Here is an 11592-nt window from a genome sequence, read left to right on the forward strand (position 1 = left end):
TACAACGAACTGATTCCCTCGAGGTCTTTCGGTGTCTTCAAGTTGGAATTGATCTATCTCTTCGTCTAGTGTATGTGAAGAAGACACCTACTCTTCTGGAACAACAGTTGCCTGAGAGTGCACGGCGAGGGGAATTGCCGCTATGGGCTGGTTGTACAAAACGGTGTGAGGGGCGTCAGGGAGATCGTGGTCGTCCAGAAAGTGGGGCCGGGCTACGTTTATTCTCCTTCGTCTTCGGTCACCCGAGACTATGGCGTTTTCTATTCCCTGGAAGTCCGAAGAGATGGGAGTGTACCCGTAATCGATGAGCAGCTCTAAGTTGTAAGTCCTCACCGACAAACACCTCGGAGCGAAGCATTCGGTTTAGATCGGCAACGCCGCGGGGCTCAAGCGTGGACGCACGTGTTGCTTATCCGCAAAGAAAGACGTGAAAGTGAACAACATGGTCGCATTCACACAACAAGTGATAAAGTTAAACAAATATAAATACATGTTAGTGTGCATGTTTGTGAGTATTAAAGGAAGTTGTGAGATGGGGAGGTTAATCCTAAGGTGTCGCACCCGGATCTCCCCACTCAATCGGGCGTGGAGGCCATCGTGCCAGTTCCCAGAGACGATCAGGTAGTCATCCTTCATACCTTTGTTGGATTTGGGCAGACAGGAGATTAGCCTAATGACGCTGGAGCGGGATTTAATGTAGTAACCTACGTTGGAGAGTTTATGGGACTCGTACGTAAAGACGACATCGTGCTGTGAGGTTTAGACCCATTTGCTCGTTTAAAGCATCGACGCTACCCAAAACTCTAAAAACGTTTGGGAGGCACTGATCGGGATACAACCGGTGGTTGCGAAGGTACTCCCTAGTTACAGGTTTCATTGGGAGGGTCATCCCACCCTCTATAAAGGCTATCATTGGGATGATAACCTCTCCCTCTTTTCTAGAACCGGCCACGGCTTCGCCGGCAATATTTTAAACCTACATCGCAGTGGAATGTTATATCGGGCTCGAAGCCTTCCATTCCAAATGCGGTATCAACTAGACACTTAAACCTACCCATCAGAAAAGAACGAAAGGCTAAACTCTAAAGGGGAGAATATCTACGAGGACAGCCGAGGACTATATCCGAGGAGAAAATGTTAAGAATAGAGAGAGCAAGAACTTACAAAGTTGAAGGTGTGCAAATTTCCACGGTTTTCTGCAGGTAAAGTATGATTGCTGATGTTTTGATGGGATTAGCCCCTGGGGAATTAAATGAAAGCGCAGGTTCCCGAAGCGTCACGATGTGCGGAAAAGCGGCCTCGAAATTATATTCGTCCCGCCCAAATTTTCATGGAGTAACGAGGACCGTTGGATACCCATCTCGCCGTTGAACGTGGGGGACAAAGTGTAGCTTACAGCAATAAATGCGCGCGTTTTTGAAAATAAAACCGCCAAGTGGCATCTTCTGGGACGCGAAACGATTTCCACACGTGCAATCACTCACAAAGTGTGTGGAGTAGGTCCTCGTCAGATCAAAACCCTATTTTTCTCCTCGGACGTTGAAAATTAGAGTTTTGAGGGGCTATTGTGGGGAGTAGAAAGACCCTGATGGGGATGTGAGCCTTTGGGCCATGCTAAGGAAGGCCGACCTGCTCTTGGGTTTAGAATTTGTTATTACTACGGGTCGGCCCATACGCCGAGGATCCGAGGATCCAGCCGAGGGTGAATTTCCCTTCGGACGGACACCGGAGAACCCGGGAATTCATGGTAAAGGTTAGGGAATGACACGGTCAAGACCAATGGTTAAAGGGGGTGAACCCTTGAATGTCCTAGAAGCACCGATGTTAGAGAAATACCAAAGATAAAGGCTGCCACCTCCACATTAAAGACCCTGCACCTACCACCCTGGCCGCATTAATGGGGAAGTGACACCCGAACAAAGGGAAGGGAAACTTCGGTTACTATTCAAAGGCACTGAGAAAAGAAATATCTAGACTGAGGGGGAGTTGGGGCAACACGTGTACAAAGTATCAAAAAGAGGAGTATTTAAGAAGCAACCTAGAACAGGAATAGGGGCTCCCTTTTTTGTAATCTGAAAGAAAAAGAAAACAGAGAGAGAGAGATAATATAAGAACAGCTCTCGGCTTACGTCCGAGGTGTCGATTTACAATATTCCTTGTTGTTTTCAAGTGTTTGCAATCTTTGGCTTGTCATTTAATCCTCGTACACTTCTAACCCGGGTTTCAAGCCCACACTCTACAAATTCATATTGTTTAAAGCTCATTGGGCTCCGAGCCCGTAATCGTTCTTGGGGCCAGTGCAATTGTGCACTTACAATGGGTGAAACTCTTTGCTAAAGGAGGTTTCTGCATTTTGTGCAAAAAATAATATTGATGTCCCTAATATGGATGATTTATATCAACCTCGGCGACGACGAAAAACTCAAAACATGAAAAATTCACATCATTCGACAAGGAGAAATTGTTTCGGCTTGCTCATTTTTATCCAAGTAGTTTTTCAACAGTTCAAGTTTCTTTCTTGAATAACCAACTAGAGACATACATCCATGATGCGGTCCACTGAAGAGTTTTCAGCAGTTACAGGAATTGGACAGCTTGCTGAAAAGATGATAGAAATGAAAAAGGATGTTTCATATCCATTGATTTACTCATTAGTGACTTTGGCATTGATCTTACCAGTTTCAGAAACTACTGTTGAAAGAGCTTTTTTAGAAATGAACATAATTAAAAATCAATTATGCAATCGAATAGGAGATCATCAGTGGATTAAGTCACATATATTAAGAAAGATATATTCAAGACTATTGAGTGTGAAGAAATCATACAGCGGTTTCAAAATATGAAAAATCATCGAGGGTAATTGAGTAAAATAAGCTAGATGTGAAAAAATAAATTAAAGTTTACATTTTATGTTAGATTCTCGTATAACAATTACATTATTACGTAGTCGTTTATTTATTTTGTTAATAATTTTGATTAAATTTTTTAGATTAATTTTTTACTTTCAATCTTGTCTATTAATCTTACCTCCCTTAATCAAAATTCCTGCCTCCACCACTGAGGACACCATTACGACATAAATATGATACGAGTATAACGTCTCAAATAAAGTATGTACCAGGAACTATATGAATAGAAGAAGTGAGTTCCATACTTCCAGAGTTTCAGTTCCATGGCAGAGATACAAGAAAAAGACCCATCTAGAACTAAAATATTCCCATCTCCTTCTTATCTTCATCATCAACAAAAATTCAAACATAATATAGATGTATCAGGATGTATCTGACACCACCACCGTGTAATAAGAAAACACCACCATTATGACATAAATAGGATATGAGTATAACGTCCCAAACAAAGTGTTCGTGCATCATAAATATGTACCGGGAACTATGAATAGCAGAAGTGAGATCCATACTTCCAGAGTTTCAGTTCCATGGCAGAGATACAAGAAAAAGACCCATCTAGAACTAAAATATTCCCATCTCCTTCTTATCTTCATCATCAACAAAAATTCAAACATAATATAGCTGTATCTGTATGTACCTGACACACCACCACCGTGTAATAAAAACAACATAATACGTACGTGCTCATTCCTCATCCATTGCATGGCTTACGTGTGGTGCATCATGCATGATCATTATCGTCATCTTTAAACCCCATACCCATATATCTTCCACGTGTCATCATCATACATTGACACCTACTCTAGATTATGGACATGTGTCATGATAGACACACTGTGTTGTTGACTACATGACTGTTTATTTAGTTGATTTTACTGATAGACACACTGTTTGGTTGCCGAGAAAACCGAGGAAAAGAGTGGATTGTACTAGGTTTGTTGAGTAAAAACACTTTTTTCCTGAGGTCACAGTTTTGTGAAGGCTCAAAGATGGTAAAAAAAATTTCCCACATTTTTCTTAGCAACCAAACTGAGAATAAAGATTTGGAATTTTTGTAACTACATAAGCAATTGATGACTGTAGAGAATGCTTGTTGAATAGGGTAATCTGATTCACAGTGGTGCAGATCTGGGCATTGATTTGAGAAAGAGACGTGTTTTTGAAGCATTGAGCTCCGAGGTATGCATTAGATCCATTGTTCACATCTGAGCAAAGAGAAGCTGGTGCCAATGGAATCAGAAGGAGAAACTGCGGTGAGTGTCAGAGAACTTTAGCTCTAATTTGCAATCTGTGCTCTGTTTTGTTGATGAGATAACTGAGGAAATGAGATGGTCACATGTTGAAAATTAAATTCTGATGTTGTTTTGGTTTTCAAACTATGAAAGTTCTTGCCCACCAACTTAATTAGTAACATAGTTGCACTAGTCTCAGTTGAGTGGAAATTGTAATGAAACATTTAATGAAGAATGTAAAAGTTTCTTTAGTTTCTTCATTTCTCTATTCTACATTTTTTCACCAACCAGATGGGGCATAAGATTCGTTTAGAGACTGATATTTGACCTCTGCCTGTGTCTTTTTAGTGTCCTTCTGATTTTTGTTAGCCATAGACGTTGGGTACATTAGTTTGGCTTAGATTATTCTGTTGATTGATTCAAATTGATGTGATCAGTATCTAATTGTTGATTGGAATGTCTTTTAATGTGATAATTCAGGCAAAGTCCACAAAGACCCTGGGTGGACAAGTCTGCCAGATCTGTGGCGATAATGTTGGGAAGACTGTAGATGGTGAGCCATTCATTGCCTGCGATGTTTGTGCATTTCCTGTTTGCAGACCTTGCTATGAGTACGAGAGGAAGGATGGGAATCAGTCTTGCCCTCAGTGCAAAACCCGATACAAAAGACACAAAGGTAAGTTAATATTAAATAACTGAAAAAATTTCCACACACTAGGAAACATGGGAAAGAACATGAGTTTGAAAAAGTTGTGTTATTGTAAAAGATTATGATCCCATCCCCCCCACCCCTGCAAAGTTAACTGCACCCAACTAGTTTAGGTGTGTCAACTGCTAATCTTTGGAATTTTCTGTGAACTTAGTGAAACTTCAAACGCAAATGCATTTGCAAAAAGATTAACTTAATTAGTATTGCTGGTGACACTATCAATATTTGAAAATCAGTGGATATCTTCTGATCACTAAATTCTGTCTGTTTAATTGTTGCTGTTTATGTTGTTGATTTTAGGAAGTCCTGCAATTCTCGGTGATAGAGAAGAGGATGCTGATGCTGATGATGTTGGCAGTGACTTCAATTACAATTCGGAAGATCAAAACCAAAAGCAAAAGATTGCAGAGCGCATGTTGAGCTGGCATATGACATATGGACCGGGGGAGGATGTAGGAGCTCCCAGTTATGATAAAGAGGTTTCTCACAACCACATTCCTTTGCTCACCAATGGAACAGAGGTAATTCAAATTCAATAACCTTAATGATATGCTGTTCTCTTCTCTCACTCTCTCTCCCTCATTTATTTGTTTTGGGGGGGGATGCATTTGAAGTGTAATTAATCTTCCAGCCATTGGTAGGTTTCTGGAGAATTGTCTGCTGCATCACCTGAGCGTCTTTCTATGGCATCTCCTGGAGTTGGTGGTGGCGGGAAGCGTATCCATCCCCTCCCTTATTCATCTGATGTTAATCAATCGCGTATGTCTCTATCCTTTGCATGTACTATGTACCCTGTGTTTAGTTGTTGCTATCAGATATTGATTTGAGGTTCTTGATTATACTTTTTCTGCAGCTAATATTAGGGTTGTGGATCCGGTAAGGGAATTTAGTTCACCAGGATTAGGAAATGTAGCCTGGAAAGAAAGAGTTGATGGCTGGAAGATGAAGCAGGAAAAGAATGTTGTTCCAATGAGCACCGGCCAAGCCAATTCTGAAAGGGGTGCTGGTGATAACCGTGATATTGATGCCAGCACTGATGTGCTTGTGGATGACTCTTTACTGTACGTTCTCTCTTGATTGAAATACAGACTGTTGGGTGCTCTTTCAAATTTTATTGAGGCTTTATTCTTTGTAATTGTTGGTACTTTGTAGCTAGTTCAAAACTTTGTGGTTTGGTTTGTTGATTGCATCAGCTTTATTGCTATTGAACAACTTCTAAAATCTCAAAAGATGATAATTCCATTTTAGGGGACAACCTTGGGTATTAGCAATAATTGCAAATAGAGTTCTAAATGTAAACTAATTATAGCTATGGAGTCGGTTTTCCCAAGTCTAATTTCTGTTATTATCACTTGTTTCTTAAGTCCAATATAGAAAAGGGCTGCGGTTAATGCTATGTCTGGTTTTTTTTTGCAGGAATGATGAAGCTCGGCAGCCTCTTTCAAGAAAGGTTTCTATTCCATCTTCTAGGATAAACCCTTATAGGATGGTCATTGTTCTGCGGCTCATTATTCTCTCCATTTTTTTGCACTATCGAATAACAAATCCTGTGCCCAATGCCTTTGCTCTGTGGTTAATATCTGTGATTTGTGAGATTTGGTTTGCAATGTCGTGGATATTGGATCAGTTCCCCAAGTGGCTGCCTGTAAACCGTGAAACATATCTTGACAGGCTTGCTCTGAGGTGAGAATATCTTTTGCTGTGTACATTCTTTTATTGTACTTAGTGATTAAGCCTGCATTAATGTGTCTCAAGTAACTGTGTCATTTCAATTTGATGTTTTCATATTATATATAAAGTTTTAATTCCAATGGAATATGCATTACAGATATGACCGTGAGGGAGAACCATCACAACTAGCTGCAGTTGACATATTTGTCAGTACTGTCGATCCATTGAAGGAGCCTCCTCTTGTGACAGCTAATACTGTGCTATCTATTCTCTCGGTCGACTACCCAGTTGACAAGGTCTCTTGCTATGTATCTGATGATGGTGCTGCTATGTTGACATTTGAAGCTTTGGCTGAAACATCTGAATTTGCAAGGAAATGGGTTCCTTTCTCCAAGAAATATAGCATTGAGCCTCGGGCTCCAGAATGGTACTTTGCACAGAAGATTGACTACTTGAAAGATAAGGTTCAACCATCATTTGTCAAAGATCGTAGAGCTATGAAGGTAAGGGTTTGCTATCCTGAATTTCTGATGAATCTTGCCAATCCATTTTCCACACATAGATTAATCCTTCTAATGCTACTTTGTCTCATTATGCAGAGAGAATATGAAGAATTTAAGGTCCGTATTAACGGGCTTGTTGCAAAGGCACAGAAGATTCCTGAAGAAGGATGGATTATGCAAGATGGTACACCATGGCCTGGAAACAATACCAGAGACCATCCAGGAATGATCCAGGTAGCTTCTCCTTCATGTTGTTTTAAAGCTGAACATTGCAAGTTACTTGTTTTTAATATGTAAATTTTGGCTCCAAGGGGAGTGGGGAGGGGAGGTTCAAACGAGTGACCTTTGCTTCATGAGGTGTGGTTCCTAGCTGATTGTACTACCCCTTGTGGTTAAAACTGTCAACCTACTGCTTGTTGGAATACAGTTATAATTTGAATGTGTTTCTTATTTGATACAACTTTTCCTTGAAGTTCATAGAACAAACTGCTTAGATTTTTTCCTTGAAGTACCGTTCTCTTCCCCCCACCCATCTTTTTTCCAATTAGGGTGTAAAGTGGAGTCAAGTGTATCTTCTCTCTTGCAGGAGTATCATTTACTTAGTAAGATTTTGTCTATTTCATTATGTGCAGGTTTTCTTGGGCCAAAGTGGAGGGCTTGATGCTGAGGGTAATGAGCTTCCACGTTTAGTTTATGTTTCTCGTGAAAAGCGTCCAGGTTTTCAACATCACAAGAAGGCTGGTGCTATGAATGCACTTGTGAGTAGTTAAAAATATGAATTCCGGAGTTTTTGCATTCTCTTTATGTCTACATTTATCTTACCTCTAGTGTTAATACTCTCTTTCAGGTTCGAGTATCAGCAGTGCTTACCAATGGACCTTTCTTGTTGAATCTTGATTGTGATCACTACATAAACAACAGCAAGGCCTTGAGAGAAGCTATGTGTTTCCTTATGGATCCCAACCTTGGAAAACATGTTTGTTACGTTCAGTTTCCACAGAGGTTTGATGGTATTGATAGGAATGATCGATATGCCAACAGAAATACTGTCTTCTTTGATGTAAGTCTTACATCCTCCAATTTAAGCGATGGATTCTTTGTCCATCTGATGTTATTGAATGGTTTTAATTGAGTGTTCACTTGTGTGATGTGTTTAATGTCCTTGTGATTGGAAAAAACATTTGATGTGTGTTTAAAATTATTTATTATCTTTTTGCTAAACATCTTTTTGATAATATATTTATCATCTTAATTTTCAGATCAACTTGAGAGGTCTGGATGGCATTCAAGGCCCTGTTTATGTGGGTACAGGATGCGTCTTCAATAGAACAGCTTTATATGGTTATGAGCCACCTCTCAAACCTAAGCATAATAAAGCTGGATTTTTATCTTCGCTCTGTGGTGGGTCAAGAAAGAAGGGTTCAAAGTCTAGTAAAAAGGGTTCAGACAAGAAGAAATCTAGTAAGAATGTAGACCCCACTGTGCCTATTTTCAGTCTAGAGGATATAGAAGAGGGTGTGGAAGGTACATTGTTTGAATATTATTTCTTTATTTTTTTGGGTATTTTTTTTTAAAAATAAATTATAAACCAGTCAAAATCCTTCCATATCATATTGAATTTATTGACTATGTAATAAATTCCCCATTCACTTGTTCAAAAGGACAGAATGATTGCTTCTTATTGAGAGGTAAACCTTAATTCATAAACAAGATCTAAAATCAACTTTGTCATTCATGAAACTATATTTGTAGAATATCCACGGCATCTTGTAACTCATTTAATTTTTTTAGATTTTATTCTAACCTTTCTTAGTCTTTTTAAATTCAGGTGCTGGATTTGACGATGAAAAGTCGCTACTCATGTCCCAAATGAGCTTGGAGAAAAGGTTTGGTCAGTCTGCTGTTTTTGTTGCGTCTACACTTATGGAGAATGGTGGTGTTCCACAATCTGCAACACCAGAAACTCTTCTTAAAGAGGCTATTCATGTCATCAGCTGTGGTTATGAGGACAAATCAGAATGGGGAACTGAGGTATGATGTCTTGTTATTTATTTCTTTAACTTTGTTATTGGTTTTTTGATTTACCAAGATGTCCTTTAAGCAGAATATGCCTCTGGCTTTAGAGATTTGCAACATTTAAAAGGAGAAAAATAAACAAGACCCTTAGTTTTTAAAGTATAGGCAACTACAAGTTATTGGCAATTAAAATTTGGTATGCATTTTCTTCCCTAAACTTTGAGTAAGGTACAAGTTTACTTGTTTAAAGATTGGTGCACACCACACACAATGAATTTGTCCGCATCTATAAGGACTCCTTGTTGCTTGCCACATCATATCAGCTAATAAGAAACATCCACCACTAAGGCAGTCCCATCCAGGACCAGGTTTTTCTTTTTAAATGAAATTTGAAAGCTGATAAAAGTTTGTTACACTAAACCTTTTTCTTCCCTCCTTCAATCCTCCCTCTTACCTACCTTAAAATTTCTCAGCATTTCTGCACTGGTATTGGTATCCTCTAGTAACCATCTATTAATTGACAAACAAGACATCGTGGCTGATAGATTGCATTTATGTGTGTGCAGTCTTCCCATTTCTGCACATGGTGGATTGGGTTTTTGATAATTTTTGTAAACTGCCGTTTTATTTCATTTTCTCTAATCATTATTTGTGTCTTGAACTGCAGATTGGATGGATTTATGGCTCTGTTACTGAAGATATTCTGACAGGATTTAAGATGCATGCTCGTGGTTGGCGGTCAATATACTGCATGCCCAAGCGCCCAGCCTTTAAAGGGTCTGCTCCTATTAATCTGTCAGATCGTTTGAACCAAGTGCTTCGATGGGCTTTAGGTTCTGTGGAAATTCTTCTCAGTAGACATTGCCCTATCTGGTACGGTTATAATGGCAGGCTTAAATGGCTTGAGAGGTTCGCATATATCAACACCACCATCTATCCAATCACTGCCCTTCCTCTTCTTATGTATTGTACTTTGCCGGCTGTCTGTCTACTTACAAACAAGTTCATTATTCCACAGGTTTGTTATATAACCAAACTCATTTTCTGTACAATAATGGTGTCCTTGTCATTATTATCTCAACAGGGCTCTTTTATTTTTTTATAATTATCTCTTCCCTAGCATCACCCTATGCATTCCCTGCGTCTTACAAGAGCTTACAGTGTTTTGTTATTTGGGGAGTTGTTTGTGATTTTGCTTCGAAATTTGAAATCGTGAACAGATAAAAATTCACCATAATGAACTAACATTCATAAATACCCTGGCATTGCATCCATTAATTATGAATAGTGGGATTTACAGGAACCACAGTATATAATGGAAAGGAATGAATGCTTCTTGCTACTTTTTGTTTTCATGAGCTAGGCAAAGTCGGTAAAAACACCTTCACACCTCTCTTGTTGTGTAAAAGAGATAAAAGATGGAAGTATAAAAACTGTTCTGTATTTTCTTGTGCTTGGGGGAAACTCTCTCCATGAGAGAAGAAAAAAAAAAACTTTTAGTGTGTTCCTGCTTGTATATATTATGAATATTGTCTCAAAATGCTGGTCTTTAGTATCTGCTAAATTTTTTTGCTTGCCTTATTCCACTTGCAGATCAGTAACATTGCAAGTATATGGTTTATATCGCTCTTTCTTTCCATCTTTGCTACCGGTATCCTAGAGATGAGGTGGAGTGGTGTTGGAATTGACGAGTGGTGGAGAAATGAGCAGTTTTGGGTTATTGGTGGTGTTTCAGCCCATCTCTTTGCCGTTTTCCAAGGTTTGCTTAAAGTACTTGCTGGTATTGACACCAACTTCACGGTTACATCCAAGGCATCAGATGAAGATGGAGACTTCGCTGAATTGTACTTGTTCAAGTGGACAACCCTTCTCATTCCACCAACAACTCTCCTTATCATAAACTTGGTTGGAGTTGTTGCAGGGATTTCCTATGCCATCAACAGCGGTTACCAATCATGGGGTCCTCTCTTTGGGAAGCTCTTCTTTGCCTTTTGGGTGATTGTCCATCTGTATCCCTTCCTTAAAGGTTTGATGGGTCGCCAGAACCGGACACCCACCATTGTTGTCGTCTGGTCAATTCTCCTCGCTTCAATTTTCTCATTGCTTTGGGTGCGAGTAGATCCATTTACCACTAGAGTTACCGGTCCAGATGTTACGCAGTGTGGAATCAACTGCTAGAGGGAAAATAACACAACTTGAAGATCAAATTTCTTTTTTTAAGTTATTGTCCTTGCCAAGTTTCAGAGGTAAGGAGATAAGTAAGTGTCTCATATTTTGGCTTTAACTTTATGTCTTTGAGCTTGTTTATCTGTGTGAAGTTTACATTATGTGTAGATGATAGGTGGCAAAGAAAATTATTTTGTTGTTACAGCAGTGATTTTTATGTATTATTTTGGTATATTCCAAAAAAATTGGACACTGCTTCTGGAACCAATTAATTATTCACTATATATTCCACAAGTTTATATGCAACCCATTACCCACAGTATCTTTTTGTTTGATACTTGAGAGAGTATTTTGATAGCCTTGATATGTGCAGTGTTATTTCTAGG

The 11592-nt window shown here is 39.2% G+C and overlaps 1 protein-coding gene across 1 annotated transcript; it reads left to right on the forward strand.

The window, feature by feature from the left end:
- The first annotated feature begins 4068 nt into the window (after nt 1–4068).
- LOC142617168 (cellulose synthase A catalytic subunit 3 [UDP-forming]) lies at nt 4069–11239 on the forward strand. The gene is made up of 14 exons (XM_075789899.1): nt 4069–4162; nt 4622–4817; nt 5151–5371; nt 5492–5609; nt 5704–5911; nt 6267–6533; nt 6679–7024; nt 7121–7258; nt 7657–7782; nt 7872–8084; nt 8284–8548; nt 8853–9055; nt 9708–10058; nt 10634–11239. The coding sequence occupies exons 1-14, from the start codon at nt 4139–4141 to the stop codon at nt 11216–11218; spliced, it is 3261 nt and encodes a 1086-aa protein (XP_075646014.1). The 5' UTR covers nt 4069–4138; the 3' UTR covers nt 11219–11239.
- Nucleotides 11240–11592: the final 353 nt, after the last annotated feature.

The sequence above is a fragment of the Castanea sativa genome, chromosome 11 (genome assembly GCF_040712315.1).
Source record: "Castanea sativa cultivar Marrone di Chiusa Pesio chromosome 11, ASM4071231v1".
NCBI classification, from domain to species: domain Eukaryota; kingdom Viridiplantae; phylum Streptophyta; class Magnoliopsida; order Fagales; family Fagaceae; genus Castanea; species Castanea sativa.

Bases quoted from the DNA above. Each gene is read 5' to 3' on its own strand.
- LOC142617168 (XM_075789899.1), top strand. From the start codon at position 4,139: ATGGAATCAGAAGGAGAAACTGCG. The intron at 4,163-4,621 runs GTGAGTGTCAGA...GTGATAATTCAG, and splicing joins AATCAGAAGGAGAAACTGCG to GCAAAGTCCACAAAGACCCT. The intron at 5,610-5,703 runs GTATGTCTCTAT...CTTTTTCTGCAG, and splicing joins ATCTGATGTTAATCAATCGC to CTAATATTAGGGTTGTGGAT.